Source organism: Lissotriton helveticus, chromosome 8 (assembly GCF_964261635.1).
Source record: "Lissotriton helveticus chromosome 8, aLisHel1.1, whole genome shotgun sequence".
Classification (NCBI taxonomy): domain Eukaryota; kingdom Metazoa; phylum Chordata; class Amphibia; order Caudata; family Salamandridae; genus Lissotriton; species Lissotriton helveticus.
In genome coordinates, this window is record NC_136069.1 from 1,022,475,087 (window position 1) to 1,022,500,288 (window position 25,202).

The 25,202-nt window shown below is 45.7% G+C and overlaps 1 protein-coding gene across 1 annotated transcript in view; it reads left to right on the top strand.

The window, feature by feature from the left end:
* Positions 1 to 25,202, top strand: part of TRAPPC2 (trafficking protein particle complex subunit 2) — a 167,384-nt gene that overhangs the window by 93,829 nt on the left and 48,353 nt on the right. Inside the window, exon 4 of the mRNA XM_078657863.1 lies at positions 22,176 to 22,262. Coding sequence (XP_078513989.1) covers positions 22,176 to 22,262 — 87 coding nt within the window. The remainder of the gene's footprint in view (positions 1 to 22,175; positions 22,263 to 25,202) is intronic.

Below are 25,202 nucleotides of genomic sequence, written 5' to 3' on the forward strand. Positions count from 1 at the left end.
ATCACAGGTCAGGCAGTGAAAAACAGGTTGGACACAGGTGAAATAGGAGAATCGAAAAGATAATCCAAACGCCGTGCTCAAAGTCGCCAACGGCAGTGTGCCATAATATTCAAGCATGCGATTGCGGAACCGCGTCAGCAGCAGTTGCGCGTGGTCTTGCACAGGATGGGCATCCATATTTAAAAAGACAGAAAACCACCAGAACGCCAGCTGCTAGTGCAAGTAAAAACGGGAACCCTCCAAACAAGGATGAAAAGATTGAATGGAAGAAAGCAGGGATGACTCCAAAAATTTTCTCAAAGGAAGTCACGAGACCACTGCTAACAACTTTAAAAAAATGTGATAGGCCCTTTGTGGAGGATGCGTTAAAGATTGTTCGAACCATTGCTCCGAAATGCAAAGGCAAATCAGTATTTAATAGAGCCTGAACTTCTGTACGTGTGTTAGCAATGTGAAGCACGAAAGTTTCACGGGCCGAGCTCAAGGCCACCTCTTTCTGGGACAAAAGAGCTCTTATTCGTGCCATGCCGCTGAATTCTGCTCCCAAGGTTGGTATTCTTGGCCAGATGGAAGAATCTCTATGTTCATGTGTGGGAGGGTAAAGCACATTTCTACAGCAAATAACCCGCTCACTTACTGTAACTATGAAAGGGATACCTTTAATTAACCCACAACAGTCTTCATTATTGAGCATTAAATAACTTCCATTCCCTAATAATTTAAACGTGGGGATGATAGCAGGAACAGGCGTGCCCTGTAAAACGCAAGCCATATTCGGCCTGTCCTTATTGCATGAACCGTGTAACTGTATGTGTCGACACATTAAAGAATGATCTGGCGTCTCAGTACACTCCTCCCCTGTTAGATAAACCTCCTGTTCATCCTTGAAACATCTGTATGTGTATGGGAGTGACCAGACTTCATGAAGAAAACCGCTACCTAAAGGCTCATAACGACCTATGGGTACATATTTCATGCAATTTGAAAATTTATATAAAGCAAAAGGCAGCGTTATTAAACCGTGGATAAGCCACGTTGCAGCAGTGGCTTCAGCCACGGAAAAAGGTAAAGATTCTAACCTTTCAATATGTAACATAGAAAAGGAAGCATCACGCATTGAAAGCAAGCGTTGTTTGTCAGTCAAATTAAACGGTGCAAATAAAGAAGAAACGTTCATGTATCCCCAGGGAACTTTACCCATTTTCAGAGTTTGAAGGGTCCATGCAAACTGCATTATTGACCGTAATTGATTTTGACCATGGTATAATACTGACACCTCATCAAGCACAATATCAACAACAGACGACACAATATTATCCAATGTGTAAATTCTAGAGGAAAGCACGTTAATGCTATTGTCAACAACTGCAAGCACTTTCTCAAGATTCGCCTGATCAATAGCTCTAAGGCGTGTAGCAGCCTCAATCTGTGACAGTTTCCAAATTTCATTGTAAACCCCATATAACCACCTTTTCGACCTGCCACTAGCTGGGCCTTTAATGAAATCATTCAAATCCACGTCTGAATTCAGTTTGGAAAGGTGATACTTAACCGCAGGTAAAGTTGAATGTTTCAGCCAAGCTTGACACAACTTGCCTACAGAGTAAGAGGTAACAGTATGACTCAAGTCAAACCGGGGATCAGATCTAACAGTCTTAAAACCGTCAGTCATATTTAAAAATCTTTTTTGGCAAGAATCAGCACTACGGTGCCAAAGCAGCCAACCCTTAGGATTCATACTGGAAATGTTAAAGGAAGAATTAAGAAGCAGAGCCTGTAAATCTTTAATGGACAATTGAGTAAAATTACTCCAACCCTCATATTCCTCCAACTCCGGGAAAGAAGGAGTGTTCAATCTTTTAGAAGTAGCCAATCCAAAGCATGTGGTCTGGGAAATTGTTTCATTCAAAAACAACATATGATTCGGGATGAGACATGCACGGTGCAAAGCCTCAGTGCCTTGTACCTGCCAGGCCCTTGAACCCCAAACCGATTTAAGGTCTATTGTTTCCTTCCATAGCTCATAGCCTCCAGTAACCAATTGATCTAAAAAGGCCTTTGAATACAATAATTTAGTATCGGTAAGTCTAATCTTGGACAGTGGCTGTTTGTGAAATTTAAAATAAAAGGACTCGGGATTGGACTGGTTAAAGTCAGTGAAATAAGTATACTTTTTCAGAAATGTTTCTGAACTCCCTTGTTTAGGTGCTGGGCAATGTTCCCACTGAGTGAAATTAACAGTTTCCCTTCGGGATGACGTTTTGTGTAAGAAGTGATTGCCATAATGTTGGTAACAGAACAATTCACCATAATTAGCAGATTCTAAATATAAATCCTCAGCATCAAAAGCAGCATAGTATTTCAAATCTGAAAACAAACTTTCCACAGCATTAACATCCCAATCATCAGAACGAATGTTTTGTTTCACCACATCCCCCATATTCACTCTAAGTACATTAGGAACATTAACGACTTCCGTTGGGCCATGAATCTGAAACCGAACTGCATCCCACACGATTCCATCCAGGACAGGCCATGCTGTGATGTTAACCAAAGTCAAGTCTCTTCTTAATCTGTGTGTAGAATGTGAAGAAGAAAGTGGGGCCAAAGTTCCATTTAAATGAGTAATGCATGTTCTTTCCTCGACATAATGTCCATTGATGATCCGAAAAAAATAAAACACAAAACCAACTGACATAAAAAGGTAAATCGAAACAAGGACTAGCCAAATGTAAGTCCAAGGTGGTATTAAAAAATGTTTTTTAAACAGGCTTGCATAAACTGCAACACGAGAGGGTTCCTTTGAGGTAAGAGAAACAGAGTCAAAAGAAAATCTGGATTCTGTGGCTAAACGTGCTTGCAGGTCAGGTATGGACAAATCAGTGGGATAGGCATAGTCTGTCTCATCAATGTTAGTTCCCGGTAAATTATTTAATAAAGGACTGGAAACAGCAGGTAATTCGATGGCCACTTCAGGTTCAATATTAGAAGCAGTGGGCATAATTGAATTTCTCACAATGGAAGGACAGGAAACAGCTGGTGTCATGCTAAGAAGAATCGGCCACTCTGTGTATCTTGACATTGTCAATAGAAATAAACCTTTTTTCCTTACGACCTGGAAGTGGTGGTAATACGACTGTTCTTGTGCCCTTCACTCCAAGCACTGGGACTGGAGCTCGATAGGAGGGACCAAACTCTTTCTTGTTGTCGATCTTCTCTCGAACCAGTTCTCCAACCTGGGGTAGCCAGCCAACTACCGGGATCTGCAACGCATCATCCGATGTGGAGGGCAAATGTTCCTTTGCAAGACTGTCTCTGGTCTTTTGTAGATTCTGTAAAACATTGCAATGTTCATCTGCGTCAAAGGAAGTGGCGCGAACCACTGAGTCTAGACCGTCAAGGTCAGGGACGTACATTTTGATGCCAAAGAGCATTTCGTATGGGGTCCGCCCACCCAGAGACCTTCTAGGGAGATTATTAAGAGCACGCTGCACGCCATAGAGATGAGCCAGCCAGTTTCTGCCAGTGCCTATAACTCGGGCTGTCAAAGATTGCTTTAAATCACGGTTCATTCGTTCTACTACACTATTACCCTCAGGTCTGTAGGGCGACGAAAACTTGACTTGGACCCCCATTGAAGTCATGGCATCCTTATACGCCTTAGAGGCGAAAGCCGGACCCTGATCCGAATGGAAGGTACCACAGGCAAAAATCCCTATAAAGATACGCAAATCTCTAATGACAGTCCGTGAATCAGCGCTGCGATGTGGCCATACCCACACAAAGCGTGTGCATGAGTCAACTGCTACTAAGATGTACTTATACGCAGTATCAGATGAAAAAGGACCGCAGTGATCTAAATAAACACAGCCTAGCGGTTTATTAGAAATGTACAACTGAGTCTGTGGCGGACGCGTAGCAGTTGAAGGTTTAATCTGCTGGCATATGTCACAAAGAAGGACATAATCACGCGTCTGTTTGTACAGTCCCCGCCACCAGAAACGTTGTTGTAATTGCGTTACAGTGGCCGAGACGCCCGCATGCGCAGACGCCACACCTTCATGAGCCGCTGTAATCAAGTCTGCTCTGCGATCCGAGTTGGGAATCAGCCGTTCCCCAACATCAGGAATTGTCACAAAAGGAACCTTTTCGGGACTTAAGTGGTATTTGTACTTCGAAGGGAATCCCGCAGGATGTTTACTTCCCTTCTCAGAGGCAGCAATCGCTGCCAAGATGTCGCTATCAATCTTGGTTTTAGACCTAGTAACCGCTGCAACTAAGTATGTAGATACTGCTGATTTCGCTGCTTCATCAGCAAGCGAGTTGCCAACAGCGTGAACTCCTACGCGCTGATGACCGAGAGTATGAATAACAAAAACGAGCGGTAACTTAGCCTTAAGCTCTGCCACTCGAACCCAGATCATTTTATGTTTTATTGTGCTACCCTTTGAATCATGAAAATCATTTTGAATCCAAAAGAACAAGTTTTCATTGTAAGACTGGACACAGTAGTAAGAATCACTTACAATCAGAGTAGTAACACTTGGATCCGCGTACTCTAACGCTAGTAATAGAGCACGAAGCTCTGCCAATTGTGCGGTGCAATCGCCCAGGGGCAACGTGTGCACCTCCCTGGAAATGAACTCATCATTCAACATAGCACCGACCACAATGGCGCATGCGGAAACGTAGGCATGTTTAGAGCCATGCGCAACCTGCGCCGACCCATCAGTGTAAATGATGCAATGGAAGTCCTCCAAAGGTCGCATAGCCAGAGGAGCAGGATGAACGAATTCATACTGCAAGTACTCTTGCGACCGTAAGGAGGCGTCAAAAATAAACATGACATCCGTGGATGACAATGACGCAGCCCACTGAATCCACCGAGGGTGCAAAGCTTTCGAATTTGGTACACTGGCTTTCGTGACTGCCTCCAAATGAGGACAGGGTGTTACCACTAACATGCGTTTCCCCTGCGACAGTGCTCGTTCCTTAAGAATCGCCATCTGTACAGCAGTTAAAACCTTTTCCACTGTGGGAAACCGCAACTCAGCCGAAGTGTACAAGTGTGACTTGTAAGCAATAGGTACTGTGTCACCTTCATTAAAAGTGAGGTATGTGAAACCCACCGTCCCAGGAATTATTCTTATTACCAGGTTGGTGTGGTTATCACGAGTCAGTAAATATTTAGAAGCGAGCAGATCAGCCTGCAAGGATTGCAAAATGGCTGAATGCTCAGGCAGCCAGCATGATTTTGAGAAAGTTGGTTGTATCAAAGCATACAAAGGCTTGATACGCTGGGCATATTCCGGAATGTAAGTTCTGCCGAAATTCAAAAAGCCCAGCAAAGACTGTAATTTTTTCAGTGTCGTAGGAGCGCGCAATTGTGCGCACTTCTCCAAGAAGTGAGGGGCCAAACCTCTAACTTCATTGTTCAGCTCATAACCGAGGAACAACACCGTGTGTTCTGCAATGTGCGATTTTGCAAAATTAAATTTGTAACCCATATCAGCAAAGGTACAAATGATGGAATTCATTAATGCGAGACCTATTGCATTGCAAATGCTTGTTGTAGACGTCGTTTGTGTAAGGATGTCATATCTTTAATTGGATGTGATAAACAAGGACCCCCTGAGAAATGAATATATCTCAATTCCTAGGACAGGGAAATACAATATGAGAAAAAACCTTCCTAGGCAATAATAGCAAATCAATACAAGTGCAAATATATAGTACAGGGAAAAGTAGACAAGACAACCATGTAGAAAAATGTTGTGTATTTAATTATAAAAAAACAAAGTTAAAAAGAACAATAATTATACATTTCACAATTGGATTCACTCATTTCATTGTCATTCGATAAAATATACAAATGTATCAAGGTGGCAATCGTTATCATTAATGTCTATCCGACGCGCGTTTCGGCATAATAAAACGCCTTCTTCAGGAACAAGCCACTGATTTTACCTGAGGAACATAATAAAGAACATTCAGACTCAATAAATATTTGACGTCTCTTTTTAAAAAAAAAAATCCATACAATAACATCAGTACAAGTAATCTCATTCAAAATACAAGAAATTATCAACATAAAATTATCAAAAACAATACTAGCTACCATTTATCACATTTTATTTTTTAAAACCGCATGATCCAAAAAATATGATTCCAAGTACATACACAATTCCCTGAATTGATATAATCACATGTCCCAGACAACTCAGGACATTATTACCTGCAAATAACAGTACATACGTCTAAGAGCTCATAACAAGTCGAAGTAAGAGAAAGGAGAGAAAGAAGACTATAATATAGTCAGGTGGTTAAAACGAAAACCCCATTTGCTAGTTGGTGTTCAAAAATCATGCATAAAGGGACAACACACTTACTTCATATATGAAGTTAAATCGCAGTAGTGTGTTGGCCGCTTATAAAGATTAGAGGACAGACGTTAGGATAGGTCCATCTACTCCTGGTGAATATTCTGTAATATAGGTAACAATATACTAATTCATATAAGATTAAGGTTGTATACATTAATAATGCGATTTGAACATTCTTATAAAGTGAGTTCAATTTCGATATTTGACACACTCGCTGCACAGATCCAAGACACAGCAGCCATCCCCCCCCCCGACATCCGCAATCCCGTTATGCCAATCACAGTCCCAGTTTCAACTCCTCTACGCCTTCACCCCTAGGCTCGCAATAGTTCAATAAAGTAAATAGACTCTTACATTGATATACTGATAAGGCGACACAATAGTTCAATAAAGTAAATAGACACTTACATTGATATACTGATAAGGCGACACATTATGAAGGGTATTCTGTATAAAACCACGAAAGCTAAAAACTAGTAATGATGGGATCACAGCAATCCCAAAACAAAGGACCTATGAATAGAGAAAACATATTTATCTTGTAAGGTTCTGTTACGAAATTTTTAAAGATATCACTAAAGGACCCATAACAGACTCCAAAGTAATTACCTCTTAGACTGAGTCCATTAGATGATTCAAAGTCTATTCTTGTAAATATAAAAACAATGGTGACGAAACGAAACAACTAATTAGGAAAATAGAAAACAGAACGAAAATCAGAAGGGAGTATGAATAAATGTGCTCGAAATTACATAATAGTCCGTTTCGTCACCATTGTTTTTATATTTACAAGAATAGACTTTGAAGCCTCGTCTATTCAGGAGGGTCCTCTAGCATCACTTACAATCATCTAATGGACTCAGTCTAAGAGGTAATTACTTTGGAGTCTGTTATGGGTCCTTTAGACTGAGTCCATTAGATGATTGTAAGTGACACTAGAGGACCCTCCTGAATAGACGAGGCTTCAAAGTCTATTCTTGTAAATATAAAAACAATGGTGACGAAACAGATTATTATGTAATTTCGAGCACATTTATTCATACTCCCTTCTGATTTTCGTTCTGTTTTCTATTTTCCTTATTAGTTGTTCTGTTTTCGTCACCATTGTTTTTATATTTACAAGAATAGACTTTGAATCATCTAATGGACTCCGTCTAAGAGGTAATTACTTTGGAGTCTGTTATGGGTCCTTTAGGGATATCTTTAAAAATTTTGTAACAGAACCTTACAAGATATATATGTTTTCTCTATTCATAGGTCCTTTGTTTTGGGATTGTTGTGATCTCATCATTACTAGTTTTTAGCTTTTGTGGTTTTATACAGAATACCCTTCATATTGTGTCGCCTTATCAGTATATCAATGTAAGTGTCTATTTACTTTATTGAACTATTGTGTCGCCTTATCAGTATATCAATGTAAGTGTCTATTTACTTTATTGAACTATTGTGAGCCTAGGGGTGAAGGCGAAGAGCGAAGTGGAGTTGAAACTGGGACTGTGTTTGGCATAACGGGATTGCGGATGTCGGAGGGGGGATGGCTGCTGTGTCTTGGATCTGTGCAGCGAGTGTGTCAAATATCTAAATTGAACTCACTTCATAAGAATGTTCAAATCGCATTATTAATGTATACAACCTTAATCTTATATGAATTAGTATATTGTTACCTATATTACAGAATATTCACCAGGAGTAGATGGACCTATCCTAAAGTCTGTCCTCTAATCTTTATAAGCGACCAACACACTACTGCGATTTAACTTCATATATGATGTAAGTGTGTTGTCCCTTTATGCATGATTTTTGAACACCAACTAGCAAATGGGGTTCTCGTTTTAACCATCTGACTATAGTATAGTCTTCTTTCTCTCCTTTTCCTTACTTAGACTTATAATGAGCACTGTTATTTGCAGGTAATAATGTCCTGAGTTGTCTGGGACATGTGATTATATCAATTCAGGGAATTGTGTATGTACTTGGAATCATATTTTTTGGATCATGCTGTTTAAAAAAATGTTGGGGGAAAAATGGTAGCTAGTATTGTTTTTGATAATTTTATGTTGATATTTTCTTGTATTTTGAATGAGATTACTTGTACTGATGTTATTGTAAGGATTTTTTTTTAAAAAAAGAGACGTCAAATATTTATTGAGTCTGAATGTTCTTTATTATGTTCCTCAGGTAAAATCAGTGGCTTGTTACTGAAGAAGGCGTTTTATTACGCCGAAACGCGGCTTCGGATAGACATTAATGATAAAGATTGCCACCTTGATACATTTGTATATTTTATCAAATGACAATGAAATTAGTGAATCTAATTGTGAAATGTATAATTATTGTTGTTTTTAACTTTGTTTTTTTATAATTAAATACACAACATTTTCTACATGATTGTTTTGTCTACTTTTCCCTTTACTATATATTTGCACTTGTATTGACTTGTTATTGCCTGGGAAGTTTTTCTCTCATATATCTTTAATTGGAGGCGGAACCTCGAATATTTGTCAACATTGAGAGGCCAATCTACTAAAACATTTATGCTTGCAAGAAAACAAAAAGACCTACAAGAATTTATCACAATGGGGCGTACCTTGCCCTGACCCTTTATTGTTTCTTTCAGCCCTTACCTTATAATGACAGCAGTGAGGCAGTAAACACACAATTTGAATTTTCAGAATTAAGCAAGCATAAAATATGCATGCATAAACCATTCTTTTGTATTGGCAGAGAAAACTCCTCGTTAAAGAGAGTGCAACATTTTGTATTTGTCTTTTTTTAATTCAATTAAACAAACTAGGAGGACTGGCTCCTGGTCTGCTTTTTTAAATTTACATTGGGGCCTTACTCCTGTTAACTGACTTTCACAGGTGTTCATGTTAAAAAGAGATTGTTAAGTAATTTCGATGTCTTCTCATAGGCATAGAGAATAAACAGTCACTGCTTCGTTGGGCTGCTTCTAGTAGTATGCTTGCATTACTGATGGCCCACCAGTGCTATTGCACTCTACAGCGTGAAACCCCAGGATTTCCCTGCTTTACTTGAATAATGTTTGTGCAAATGCAAAGAGGAATTTTTCAGACGAAAACGCTCTATCTCTTGTCTTAGCAGCAAAGCTGGCTCTAAAGGGAATGCATATTTCCGGTTCTATTCCATCGTATTCTTATGTCTACTGATTCAGTTTTTATGACTCTCCCACCTCCTTCGAAAAGGATGAGATTGCAGCTCTGTTCAGTGCTTATGAATGATCTTGAGGGCAACTCCCATGGGGAAAGGACAGAAGCTTGTACGAAACAAGATGAGATGCCCACACGGCATTGTAAAACCAGGTCTGAGACAAGGCTCTGCAGCCGACCACTGCTGCACACATTCAAAGGCTAGGCGCCGCATGGAAAGGAAATTAAAGGCGTAAAAAACCAAACATATTCTCTGAAAAACCCAGAGCCACATGTATCAAGCTTTTTTCGGTCGCAAATAGGCCGATTCTCAGAAACGGCCTGTTTGCTACTGCAAAAAATCATTTTGGTATGTATCAAACCTAAACCGAGATGCGGTAGCATGTTACCCAATAGCAATTTAGGTATACCCCATATGACAATTAGGTATGTGGAAGGAGCGTTACTTCCAAATACTGATTAGGAATGGTAAGTATTAATGTTTTGCAACCAAAATCCAGTCGCTAAACATTACTAATATACCAACTGCCCTTTCCATTTGTTAATGTAAAAACAAAGTTTTTATTTTAAAGAAGGCAGTGGAAAAAAATGAAAAAACATAGTTACAAATTAAAAATGTTTCTAATTCAGACTGCAAAGGAAATATGAAACAATCATCAACAAAATCATTAAAACGAAACTCAAAAAGAGTAGAATTCTGCTGTCAATCCTCAAAAACGGAAAATTAAGACATTTTACAATTAAAATGCATCCTAAAACAAAATTAACAACGTGCCAATTGCACAAAAACTCAAAAGAAAAAATCATGGTGGAATAGAGAGGAAAGAAATTGTTAAAAAATGACAAAAAATACAAAACAAAAGTAGAAAAAAGACAAAACACAAGACGGCATGTTTGGAAAAAAAAACCTTACACAAAACCGTAGAGCGGTGATGCCATCCATATTGTAACTTTTGATGTCATCATTGATGCTGTGTGTGATGTCATGTGCAGTGCAAGAGGTGGCACAAGTTATTTTTTTGTGCAGGGAACCAATTTCAGTGGTTTGTCGCACTTGAACCTGAACTCACTTTTTATTATTATTTTTTTTCTCCAGTGTGTGTATATGTAACATTTCTCAGTGGCAGTCAACACTGTGTATTTGTAGTCAGAGTTTCCATAGGAAGAGTGTTTTTTGTTTTTCTGATAATTTTGGTGCCATTTGACGAATCTGCACAAAACATTCCCAACCAAATAGTTAATCCACCTCAGCTCCTTCCTGGAAAGTTTCACACTGATCGATCAAGCGGGGGTCAAGAATTAGGCGTAGGTACCAGAAGTGTCATTTTACCATATTAATTTCCATAGGAAACGTTGCTGTCCAATACAAGAAAAAATGGCGCAAAAGAATTACACCATATTTGCCATAAAGTCAGCACTTTACATGGGGGCGTGGCTTAGCAAGCCACGATGGCGGCTGTGCTCTGCTGAGGCTCCGCGGTCGGGCTAGCATCCAGCCCTGTCCCAGTGATCGCCGGGAGCCTCTACTTCCAAATTCGGCACCCGGGGTGCCCCCACATCCAGCGGCACCCCCCTGGTACGGTGCGGACCGCGCTGCCGTGCGGAATCCCCCAGTGGCGCCTCCCGCCGGAGCCGCGCGCCGAGCTGCAAAATGGCGGTCGCGGCTCCGCTCCGCTGAGACCAGCGCAACTGTATGCCTGCATCACCTGATCGGAAGCCCTGAACGGGGCGGCCGACCGACCGCCAGGGAGACCCGAGCTGTGGAACGTGGCCGGCCCCGTGTGGTGAAGACGCGACTGGGCTCCCCGCCGGAGCTCCTCGCTCGAGAGCAAGATGGCGGCCGCAGCTCCGAGGCCCCACATTGCCTGCGCCTGGTCCTAGACGGGAGTCGGACCCGACCTCCACGTCGACCCCGCCTACCTCCAGGGTTTGACTGTACCTGCTCCGCGGCGTCGGACCCTGCAGACAACCGCGACTCCTCTGGGCGGTGAGTGCCTACTCCCCCCCCCCACCCGGGGACTCTGGCTCCGGTGCCCCAGTGGCCCCCCACACCTTCCGGGGCTCATCGGGGGACGCCTGCCCCTCCAACCCCCAGGCGGAAGGACCGAAACATCCCTGGACCCGGAGGCGACCCTCCGGACCGCACTGCCTGACTCCAACATGGCGCCTGAGGGGACCCCGGCACCGGGCTCGATGTGTGCTGCCTTGTCCCCACTTTGAGAGCGGCGGCACCCTCAGATCAGCGGCGGCCGCCCGCCACGCCGAGGACGACCTCCCGCCGCACCAGGACCCCGGGGGCCCTGCCGCTTGACATCGGTGCATTGACCACTCTGTGTACCGGACGGAGGGTCCGGACTCTGCCGCCCCCACACAGCATCACTGTGGGCGACAAGGAGCCCCTACCTGACGAGAGGGTACACATCCCAGTCCCTCTGTGCCACGCGAGCCTCACCACTGGGACCCCCTCGAACTTTCACCATCTGTCCTCTGGCCCCATCGGCTGCTACTGACGCTGGGCCGCACGCCGAGGGAGACCCGCACGCCTTTGTTGCTCTGGGACGAGGGGAAGCCGCCCCAGACCCTGAGGGGACAGGAGAGACCGGCAGATGTTAAACTGCCCCCTGACCCAGCCACGTTGACCTGCTGCGCCCAGAGCATACGACCTCACCCCATGGAACAGAGGGAATCCTCACGTGGTCAGAGTGGCCGGCCCCTGGCAACCGCAAACCTCCCCTGACGCCCCTGGTGGGGGCTCCCCGAGGAGGAGCAGACCTCGCCTTGGACCTGGAAAGGACCGAGGGAACTGACCGGCACCCGACTGCCGCCACCCGGCAACACTGCGGGGCGACGACCTATCTCCCCCGGGACACGTAACGACCAAGGGGAACCCCCCTCTCCCTCCTAGCAGCACCCATGGGGAAGCCGAGAGCCACACAGATGACGGCGGTCCCGGAAACAGCCGCCGAGAAGATGCCACAGACGAGAGCATGGACGCAAACCAACACGTCGCAAGCCGATCCTACGCTATCAGCGAAGCTGGACCAGGTGTTGGCAGCGATAGAAATGTCTCGCCTCTCGATGGAGGAGCGATTGGGCACCCTGACTACAGACATCAGCCTAATTCGGGATGAACACCGTAAACTGGCAGACAGGGTGAAAGAGGGTGAGCGGATTGTGACCGAACTACGACCAGCGGTGAAATCGCAAGAGGCAGACATGCAGGAGATCCTGCGCCGCGTGACGACCCTGGAGGGACGAACAGTGGATTTGGAGGGGCGCTCGAGACGCTGTAACATTCGTGTCCTGGGCCTGCCGGAGGGGATTGAAAACTCGGACCCCCTGACATACATGGAATCCTGGACTAAATCGTTCACCCCGGACTGCGACCGATCGCCATTCTTCTCCATCGAGAGGGCCCACAGGGTCCCAGCCTGGGCGCCCAAACCTGGTCTTCCCCCCCGACCCATGCTGGCCAAGTTCCTACACTTCCGAGACCGGGATGCGGTGCTCCGCGCGGCCCGGACGGCGGGCCCCCTGCGGGTGGAAGACCAGCACGTCATGGTGTTCCCGGACTATGCCCGAGAGGTCCAACAGCGACGATCCACGTTTCTGGAAGTCAAAAGACGCCTCCGCGCAAACGATCTTCAATATTCCCTACTGTTCCCCGCCCGCCTCAAGGTAATCCACAAAGGGAAAGCCCTCTTCTTCGATACGGCGGCGGACGCGCAGGATTGGACTGAATTCCATTGCCCACTGATCCCTAAACCCGGACCCCAGAAGGCACGCAACAATGACTCCAGACGACCCAGGAGACGGGGCGCGAGCCGTGGGCGATCTGGACGCTCCAAGAGCCGGGCGTCCTCCCAGGCGGGCTCACCCGACCTCGCAGAAATCATACAGGAGCGGCGGGACGCCCTACGGGCGGCGACCGGACTGCACTCGTCGCCCCCGGCTTCGGACCTGGAGGGTCAGCCGCACCTATTCACTCCAGAGAAAGACCGGGACAGTGATGGAACTATGTCGGGATGTGGCCTAGTCTCCTCCCCCCTCGTGGTGACACACACATTGGACGCTGCCCTGGCCAGCCAGCCTACCACCTCTTCGTGAACACCTGAACTGTCTACTGACATATCCTTTCCGTGATTGCCTGTTGTAATGCGCGACTTCTAGAAGCCCAAACTACTATACTAGATAATTGCGAGCTCCAGCGAGCGATACACATTTCTCCTGCTAGAGCCCGACCCGCGCACAGGCCCAGCAGCGACACATGCTGCCACCCCCGCAAATTTCTGTTGGTATTCTCCCCTAGTGGGACACTAGTTTGGATATGCCACCCCCAGTGACGTATCCTCAGTATTGGGACAGTTGCCCACCCAAGGTTCTAGTTGTTGTTAATTCCCCCAGACCCCCCCCACGTTTAAGGAAGCTTTGCGCGCAGGAACACATACGACACGCACACATGGGCGGCACACGGGAACTGTAGCGGTGCCCCTCCCCCGACCACGTCACCCTAGAAATGGCTGTCCCCCACTCTGACGTTAGTATCCTTACACTGAATGTACGGGGCCTACACACGCCCAGCAAGCGCTACTCTGTATACTCCTACATACGGCGCATGGCGGCCAACATTACGTTCTTACAAGAGACGCACATTAACGCTACTGAACTCATTCGCCTACAGGCCAAATGGCGAGGGACCATCTGCGCCACACAATATTCAGCGTTTGCACGCGGCGCATTGATCTGGGTGAGACCTGGTACTCCCTTCCGGGCGCTCCGGCGAGTAGTTGATAGAGAGGGCAGATATGCGCTACTGGAGGGGATTCTTGATGGGCAGGGGGTACTTCTGGGCAGCATATACGCCCCTAATACAGATCAGGACCGATTCTGGGATCACCTTACGGGCGTCCTAGCCCAGTTTACCACAGTCCCATGGGTGCTGGGAGGCGACTTTAACTGCACACTAGACCCCTCGCTGGACCGCTCACATCCTCCCCCCACGCACTCCCCGGCCCCCCGGCAGGCGGCCCTCTTCAAGGCATGGACCACACACTGGGCGCTCACGGATGTATGGCGACACTTACACCCACTGGCTCGCATCTACTCCTTCCACTCGATTCCACACAACCTTCGGGTCCGCCTGGACCGTTTCCTCTGCTCTGCTCCGATCCTCTCTAAGGTTACATCTACAGATTACCTGGGACGGATCCTCTCGGATCATGATGCCCACATAATACGGCTTACCTGGCGCCCCCCACATCCACCGGTCCCCACCTGGCGCCTCCCCAGGGACTGCCTGGCGGACCCGGTCTTTCAGGACGCGCACAAAACCTGCATACGCGACTACTTTATACGCAACGAGAACACAGCGTCTTCGATACTAGTGGAGTGGGACGCGTATAAAGTGGTGGCGAGAGGAGAATGCATCCAACAGATAGTAGGGGTACGCCGCACCTTAGAGCGATCGCTCTTAGCGACGGAACAGGCTCTAGCTGCTCTCACCAAGCGGCCTGATGACTCGGAGGAACACGCCGTACTCACGGCGGAGGCCAAAACGGAATATCAAACTGCCTGCGCTGACCTCCGTAAATATAATTTCAGGGCTTACGCTTCTCGGGTGCACAAAGACAGAGACAAAACCGGGGCGCTTCTGGCCTGGATGGCGAAGCAGGACACCGAAATCAAGCCGATCACGGACATTCTCAACCCGGAGGGTGTACTGGTGCAATCACAAGATGAGATTCTCCTGGCATTCCAACGCCATTATGCAAGAGTGTACGAAGCCCCGGCATGCTGTACCCTGTTTACCGCGGATCAGTTTTTAGACCCTCTCACGCTGCCCACAATATCGGATTCCGACAAGCGCACATTAGACGCCAAGATAATTCCCTCTGACATCACCCAGGCGATGCGTGCCATGTCCCGAAATAAAGCACCGGGACTGGACGGCTTCCCGCTAGAATACTACGCCACATTCTCTCCCCTGGTGGTTCCCCGTCTGTCACGGATGTTCGGGGCGTCACTCCACCTGGGGAAACTACCCCAGTCGCTACGGGAATCCGTGATTGTCACCTTTCTTAAGCCCCACAGAGATCCGCTTCACATGGGGTCATACCGGCCTATCACCCTCCTGTCGGCTGATTGTAAGATACTGGGGAAGATCCTAGCTGAACGTTATGCGCGGATCATACGCCCGCTGGTCCACCCCGACCAATGCGGCTTCGTCCCCGGGAGGAATACCTCCCAGAACCTTCGCCGAGTCTTCCATATCCAAGATCAGGTACGCGACAGATTTCCCCGCGCTGCCTGCCTCATTATGGACCTGGAGAAGGCGTTTGACACCCTCACCTGGCCCTACCTGTTTTCGGTCCTGCGTCGCCTTAACCTCGGCCCGACGCTCATGGCATATACTCGCCTCCTATACACCGACCTCACTACTCGAGTTCGTATCGGGAAACGTATCTCACCGGCGTTTGCAGTCCGACGAGGCACAAGACAAGGTTGCCCCTTGTCGCCCCTCTTGTTCGCGCTAGCGGTCGAGCCGCTGGCGGTTCGACTGCGTCGGGATGGCGAGGACTGGGGAGTACCGCTTGCAGATGGGACCCACTGTGTGTCCATGTACGCGGATGATCTCCTCATATATGTCCGGGACATTGCAATGGACCTGACCCCCATAGGGGCCACATTGGCGGACTTTGCAACTGCCTCGGGTCTACAAGTCAACTGGGACAAGTCCGTGGTTTACCCCCTACACCCGGACCTACCCCCCCGAGACATCGACCTCGGACCACATAGTCTTTCATGGTCCGCGGAAGCTCCCCGATACCTTGGTGTCCGCCTATACCATTCTCCGACGGACATCCTTGAAGGCAATCACCGCGCGGTACTCGAGAGTCTGCGGCCGGCGGTCGCCTTCTGGAATAAATTACCACTGGCCCCGATTGGACGGATAGCCCTTGCTAAAATGGTGATGCTCCCCCGGCTCCTCTACCATTTCACAAACCTGCCGGTGATACCTCCCAGGTCCTTCTTTCGCGACGTTGATTCCCTCTTGGGAACTCTCATCTGGGGAGCCGGCCGCCACAGAGTCGCTCTGAAAACTCTTCAACTCCCCACAACACAGGGGGGACTCGGAGCTCCATCCTTCGAGGCATATTTCCTCGCAGCACAACTCCAGTGGCTGTCCTACTGGACAGCGGACCGTTACCCTCAGGAAACGGTTACTCCTACAGGTAGAATTACAACCCCGGAACTCACCCGTCTGCTCCTTCCGGGCACCAAGCCGCGGCGCACTTACCCCCTTCAGGTGACGATCGCGCGCCGATGTATGCTGCGGATACACCGGCTGTCCACCGCTAGGCCCCCATACTCCCCGCTGCTGCCGCTAATAGGCGGCCCCAAGCAGGAGTCCTACTTTGCGGCCCCACTACTCGCCGACTGGTCCCGCTGTGGTATCACGGACCTGGAGTCACTCTTCGAGGAAGGTCAACTGAAACCGCTGGACCGCCTGATCGCGGAGTACGGGCTCTCCCCAGGCCAATTCCTTAGGTATAGACAATTACTCGACGGATACCGACCCCATTTCAATCTTCAAAATGGCGAGCCAGACACGCATCCAGTAATACATACTATTCTACACATGGGGGTGGGTCGCCACCTGGTCACATGGCTCTACAAATCCATCCGGGAACTCTCATACACCCCCCTGGCGACCCTACGAGCTGCTTGGGAAGAGGACATAGGCCGTATTTTGCATGACTCGGAGTGGACTAAAGCTCTCGAGGCCCCTAAGCGCGTCTCTAGGAACGCCCGCTTCAAAAATATTCAATATTATATATTGCACAGGGCATATCTCACCCCAGCGCGATTACAGAAGTTCTACCCCTCCACGCCTTTCCTGTGCCCCAGATGCTGTATCCCAGCTGCGAACTTCCGTCACATGTTCTGGGACTGTCCCAATCTTCGACCTTTCTGGCAAGGGGTACACAACACACTGCGGGAACTAACGGGCCTCACTACATTAGCCACCTGGGAGACTAGTGCATTAGGCATCCTCCACATCTCTAAGCGTGAACCAGTGCGACGGCGCTTCGTGTCCTTAGCGCTCCTACTAGCCAATAGATGCATAACCATGCGCTGGCGGTCCCCAGAGGGTCCCCCCATAGCACAATGGAAGGGGGCGGTTAGCAAATGGGCGGCAGCGGAGGAAGACGCTTTAAGGGAGGAAGAAACCAAGGGCGCGCGCAAACTTCCCATCTCCATGGAATGGGCCATGCTCCTTCACAGCTTCCGCCAGTCCACACAGGCTGGTGACCCGCCTGACCCCTCCCCTCCCCCCACCCAAGGAGACCAGTAGCCTTCACCTGAAGTGAGTCACCCCAGAGTCAGACCCTGATAACCCTCTACGTCCTGGGCAACCTCTTGCATGTCCGGCCATCCGTGGGCTTCTTCCCCCACCCCCCCCCCCCCCCGCCTCGACACCCGCTGCCGTCCTCCCCCTACTTAGACCCTGCTAGCGCCTGCATGCTTCCCTCCCACAGTTCTGTTACCCCCCGGTTCACTGGTTACACTGTTAAGTGCACGGTACAAATCCAGACCCAGTGCAGTTGTGGCATGAGAGTGCCCATCTGATCTTCTTCATCGCCCCTGTGGCGATACCGTCCCATTACCGCTCAACCTGCAGGGGCCTTTACGTGATTATAATGCACTGACTCGTCGAAGTCATGTTTATGTGTACCAGTTCTATGTAGCAAGAAAATGTTGCGCACATAGCTGATCGTGGCTGAATGTTGAGGCCACATCGGCGGACTGTTTATGCTATACTGAGATACTTTACTGCAACAATAAAAACAAATTTAAATAAAAAAAAAAAAAGTCAGCACTTTACATGGAAAGTATACTTAATGTGATTTGGTGGAATTCCAGTCAGCCGTTTTCGAGAAATTAGCATGTAAAGAGAGGCCCGGGCTAGGCATGAAGAGGTTAAAAGGTTATGCATATCTGTACTGTAATTTTCCAGGTATGCTCGGATTGTCCACTTTATAAGGGACTAGTCAATCCTAATTGGCCAACCACAGTATGGGCAAGATGTTGTAGCAGCCATTACAGGACTCGAGCATGGTCCCCATGTCCTGAAAATGGATTTTAAAAATACATAAGTGGGCATGTTGTGCATAACCTGACAACACCCCCCCCCCCCCTTCCATTGACACATTGGATGTGGTCCCTTTGGAACCCCACCTTGATTGGCTGGCCACAACATGGGCAATGTGTTTCGACAGCCAGAGCAGGAATCGGAAACATGGTCCCCATTAAAATTCATTGCAGTGAATTCCTGGTTTTAAGGACCTAAACCACACTAAAGGGTGACGACAGTTTTAAATCACAATATAAATCATTTTTTGCTGGTGTTATCCTCAATTTAAGAATTTTGGTGAGTTCTCAGAGGATTTTACCTTGTAGAAAATGTTAACAATATGTTGGGATTTGATGAACCATGTTTGAAAGAACTTGTTTTCCTCTCATGATTTTCTCATAGAGATTATGGCAGGTTCTCCAGAATCTAAAATTAGAGCATATGTTCTATACGTTCACACTATATCTTCTATGGTATTGTGAGAATATCAGATTTTATTCTGAGTAAAACATGAACTTCCAACAACAGCAGCAAGCCTGTCAGTGGATTACTCTAGTGTTCAACTGCAGCTGTCTACCGTGTTCTAGTAAACAATTAGAGCACTAACGTTCTGTATTTATGACCAGTGTGGCACGCCATTTTGATTGCATTAAAACTGTAAAACTTTAACAATTTGCTTTACTATTGAACAAAATGAGGGGGTTCATTTTGTCATAGAATTTATGGTTAGTACTCTAGAAAGCTAAAGTGAAGACAAATTTTCTATAGAGTTTATAAATATCTTCTTCATCCATTTCAGTAAAACATTATGACATGCACAGTGAAACTGCTTCAAACACTAGCAGCAGGTTGTCAGTTAGCTTTCTAGTAATTAACTGCAGTATCACATCAGAGTCCTATTGAACAACTAGAGTGCTTTTATATTGAAGACAAAAGTGAGACACATCTAATGACGTTTTACTGAAATGGGAATTGTTGAATGTAAAGCCTTCCCTGTGGATCAGGCTAAAGTAAATGAGCATTGAGATGTTAATGTTGACATAAAACCAGCAGCTTTAAAATGTGAGGGGAGACATGGGTTTTTAGTCATTTGAGACATAAAGACATAATGTATTTTTAAAAGGGCAAAACAAAAATTAAATTGAGAGAAGCCTGCATAAGTACAGCTTCCCTTTAATGTTTTTTTTTTTTTTAAAGGAAATACGCCAGTTATAGTTTAGTGAGCTAACTATAACCTGCACCCCATAATGCACTGCTTATGACTTCTTATATATCATCACTCATTACATGTTAAATAACATCACTGATTATATTGAAATAATATTGTTGAAATGAGATCAACCAATGATTCTGACAATGTGCTATATAGGCTTTGTATATGAGTATAATACGACAACCTAAATCTATGGTTGGACTCTTATAAACCTGACTGTACTTTGCCAAAGATGCAAAACACATTGGACATTAGAAAAGTGAAACAATTTTGATGGGTGTAGGTCACTTGCGGAGATCTGACCATTGAACTTCATTGACAAACTGCTGAAGGCTGAGCAAATAGGGTGTTAGGTGGTGTGAGGGGTGTGGGTGCAAAGGCGAGGCCCCGCGAACAACATCCATTTGAGCATGGCTGAAGGCCTTGCACACCGTTGGTTGGCTGCATGCCGATGGTTGGCTGCAGGGTCTGGTCATTGGGCAAGCCCACCGCCCAAACCCTATTGTATACTGGATGCAGAGCCTAGTGCTACACCTGTGGGGGTTGGCCACTTGTTGAGGAATGAGTGCAGGCCCTAGCCACAGGCTAATCCCAGGGCCACTTGTGTCCTACGCATAGCTGAAGATCGTGTTTCGTAGTTGTTTGATGCTTGCAGAGGGCTGGGTGCAGCGCCTTGCTAGACTCTAGGCACTGAGCCCAAGTCCGAATGCGGTTTGGGTGCAGGGAGGCTATGACTGGAATGTCATCAAGTGGGGTCAGCATTGGTGTCATTAACATGTCTTGGGTGATGGAATATGTGAGAACATCAGCATTGCATTATGGGGTGAAAATTATAGTTGGGTCGTAAAACTAACTGGCATATTTCAGGGCTTTTTTTTAATACTGTGTAGTGATCTAGAAAGAATGCAAATGACCGAAAAGTAGAATAAAAGATTGAGTAATTTTACCTTACTGATGAGCTGGCTGTCCATTTTTCTTCCTGCAATTTGTAAATGAGGGCTTAAAAGTAAGATTACAGTAGTCCGTATCACTTGCGAGGAAGCTGTAATGAAATGCCTGTTATGTTCTCAGTAAAGAAATTCTGTAGAAATTCTTAAATGGTGTGTTCCCCAATGGAACAGTTTTTCATAATTTTAAATCGCATTAGTACTACAACTTGCCTCACCTGCATGTTAAAAAATGAAAATATATTATATGTTCAATATAGGTGTGTTTGTATGTACAGTGATGCAAAAAGATGGTACACTATCTTAAGATTCTATGGTTTTAATATATATCTGACAATTCATTAGTCCTCACCAAGTAACAGATGTTCATAAATGTTTACTTCGTGAAACAACACAGAAATTGTATTACTAAACAAAATATTCAGGAAGCATTCTGAAGTCTTTTGTGAGAAAGGGACCCTTACTGCTTCCTGATTAGTTAGGAAGATAATAAGAAACAACTGCTGCCAGTGCACTCAGTTTCTTGATCATCCAGAAATGATTCTGCTTGCATATAAAATCAGAAACGTTAACAGTTTGGCCCAGAGCATTCAGGTTTGATGTAACTTCATACCTACGCCTGTGACAGTCTCCTAGGAAGAATTCTTGCTGTTCATTAGTCTGGTAAAGGTTATAAAGCCATTTCAGAATGATATGACGTGCACCATTCCACATTGAGAAAGATGGAGAAGTTGGAGGTAGGCGTCATAGCTCAGTGAATTGATGAATGTTCTCCGGGAGTCCACATTTGATTTTATGGTCAGCGGTTCAAATCTAGCACACCCACTCTGCCTTTCCTCCTTCAAATGAGTACCATGAAGTTAGGTTAGAATAGAGTTCTGTTGTTCAGTGTCACAAAATGCCCTAATGGCTAAATGTGCCTTTACAAATATATCTTATTTACAAAACATGCTTGGACCACATCTTTAATTTACAGTACATACCTAGAATATCAGTAGTCATTTCATTCATAATGTTTTTGCCTTTTGTTAAGTAATCTGTTACATCAAAGTTGAGGTCATGAGCATTGTACTTGGTGCCTGAGATATGGCTTGCACAGCAAGCTATAGGGAATGTTAGTTTTTTTTTAGTTTTATGTTTTTTAAACTCAACATCCCTTAAACTGTGCATATATATAAATATGTATGTTTTAAAAAAATGTATTTGCCAGCAATGTAAACCCATAATTTAAGTGAACGCTGAATTGATGTTTTATGTTGCGGCACTCATTTAAAGTGCATGCATTTTTCCATAGTTTCTCCTTTTATTGTTTCCTTAACTATCTTACATATGAGATTCCTCATGCTTCATGATGTACGACAGGAAGATGGCATCAAAAATTTCTTTAATGACGTTTATGATTTGTACATAAAGGTAGGAAGTTATGTCTTCATTCTTGACTTAAAGAGGATGTGAAACAGAAGTAAAGTGACAATGTCAGTATTTTATGCTGTTTTTGCATGATTTTATCTCTGGAAGAACTTTTTTCCTTGGCTTGACACTATGCCACAGACGTGACTGTAGAAGGAGCTATAACATCTTCATTCTTCTCCTTGTATGTCAGTGGTATACACTCACATGTATTTCATTTTCTATTACCTTTATTACAGTTGCTGCTAAACAATATGATGCATACCAGCAGTTATTTCAGCCATATAGACCATTGTCAATAACTGTACTAGTTGTTAAATGTCCTGAACCCGAGTTATAGACCTGAGACTCAAGCAGAGCCGGTCACTAGGGGGAGGGCCTTTAACAACCAGTGTAGGCAGAAACAGTCGGGCTATAAGGCTATTACAACATTTCACCCACTGAGGGTAGAATGTTTTAAAATATAGAGAAGCAAATACTGACATTTGAATGTTGGAGCAGAAGGCCTATACTAGCTATTATCGGCCCTGAGACACTTCATTGTCTTTAGTGGAGCTGCCAAAATTCCAAATTTCTAACAAAACATGATAGTGTTTTATTTTCTCAGTGTATATTCTGTTAATAAACACGATTATGTGTTACCTATCTACATTTAAAAGCAGTCCCAACAATCTTCCATTTTACTGTTTTCTAATCAATTCCCAAAAGTCTCACAAAGTTCCTTTCTGTAACATTATTGAACAGATGTTTGCCTATTGCCATAATAGCATCCATATCTCAATTAATTGGGTATTCGAAAAGTCAAAGAAGTCCCATTTTGCAGCAGGCAATCTCATCTACAAAATAATACTTTGATATGTAGCCTGCGCGACAGCACAGCTTTTTTATATGTTCCATCCCTGCTGGTGATATCTGGTGTCCTTTATTAGGTGATCTACTTACCCTGGCAAAACTAATGTGGGCGATTATTATTTTTTTTAAGTAATTCTTTTTATTGAAATACGGCATCAGCAAAGAGACACAATAGAGAGGTTTGTTCAAAGTTGCACATTCTACAAAGGGGGTGTTACAGGATAAACAATACCTACAAATGAAAGGGAACTTCACGGGGAGGGGGGCATCAAGGGCAACATTTCCGGGAGGCGTACAAATTTCTCTCTGTGGCGATTCCAGGGCCCCAGACCAACGACCACTTCCGCGGACATCCCCTTGCAAGATAAGTTGTTTTCTACCTAAATATTCACCAGTCTAAATTGTTTTCCCACGCTTCCAAGGTGGGAGGTTACTCTGCACCCCACAACTGGGCAATATTCCTTTTGGCTAATATGAAACCCAGAGTGGCCCATTATGGCTGTGAAGTGTGTAAATCAGTGGGCTCCCAAATATTCAAGAGGCACCTCCTCGCCTCCGGTGTCAGGGAAACCCCCAGTACAGTGTGTAGGGTGTCATGTATTTTGCGCCAATAAGTGGTAATGTGTGTACACTCCCAGATGATATGCCTAAAGGTACCTGGGAGACCACATCGTCGTTTGCATAGCCCCATATCTGATAATCCCATGCGTACAAGTCGGTGTCCCGTTATGTAGACCCTGTGCAGTATCTTAAGCTGGACTAATCGCAGGAGGGTGGGGTTGGCAACTTCCCTTGGGGATGACACTGCTATCTGCCAATCCTCGTCATCAAGCTCTATCCCATCATGGACCCATTTCTCCCTTAACGCCTCAAGGGGGATCAGCTTTGTGGTTGATTAGTTTTTTATATATCAAGGAGATAGTTTTTTCAGGGAGGTGGCCATCCAGTATTCTATCCTCCAGAGGGGAGGCCTCTGGGGCTCTATACCTCCGGTTAGTACTGAGAGAAGCGAATGCCGAACCTGAGCATAGCGGAAGTATTCGGCATTTGCTAGTTCGTATTCCTCCTGCAATTCCACGAAGGATTTAATCCTCCCTTTCCCCAGATATCCTTGACAGTGGAGATTCCTATAAGGTCCCACTTATCAAAACCCTTTATCATTCAGAGCTTACCTAATCTCTCGGAGTCCCAATGCGGGGTGGCCATGGTCACTTTGTCCCTCCAACTCAGGGAACCTGTGGCGTCATGCCAAATCTGAACTGCATGTTTCTTTGGCCCTGTTAATGCCAGTTTCTTCGGTCTGGAGTACAGAGCCCTGCTATACCTGCCCCCAGGGAGAAGCCATCTATCCATGGCATATCCAGGATCGTCAACTCAACCATATGTGCCGTGGTTAATCGCAGCCAGCTGAGAGGCCCAATAGTATCTTCTGATATCCTGGAGGCTGATGCCCCCATCATACCCAAGTGAGTGTTAGTTTGTTCAGAGCAATGCGGGGCCTTCCGTCCCACAGCAAACTCCGCTGACGACTTTCAATCTCGCGGAAATAGCCAGCTGGCACAACATCCAAGGTATTCTGCAAGGCATAGAGAAAACGAGGTAGCGCCATCATTTTAAAGAGGGTTGCCCTACATGGGCGATTATTTTTAAATGGTTACGCAAGCTATTCATTCAGATATTGGTTCTTCCAAACCACTTTCTGTGAGTGAAACATAAGGGCACTGGCATCCTTAGGGTGGTCTTTCCCCCAACATTTGCCTTTTACCACCTGTTTTGCTGACTCTCTTTTTGTTGGCCTTATGACTCTGAGCACTTTACCACTGCTAACTAGTTCTAACGTGCATATGCTTCTTCCCTAAACCTGTTTGTAATTAGTGAATACCAGATTGATATATTTAATGTACTTATAAGTCCCTTGTAAAGTTGTACCCCTTGTACTCTGGGCCTGAAAGATAAATGCTACTAGTAGGCTGCAGCACTGATTGTGCCACCCACAGAAGTAGCCTTTCAACCTGTCTCAGGCCTGCTAATGCAGTGCCTGTGTGTGCAGTTAGCTGCCACTTCAACTTGGCATTTAAAACTACTTGTCAA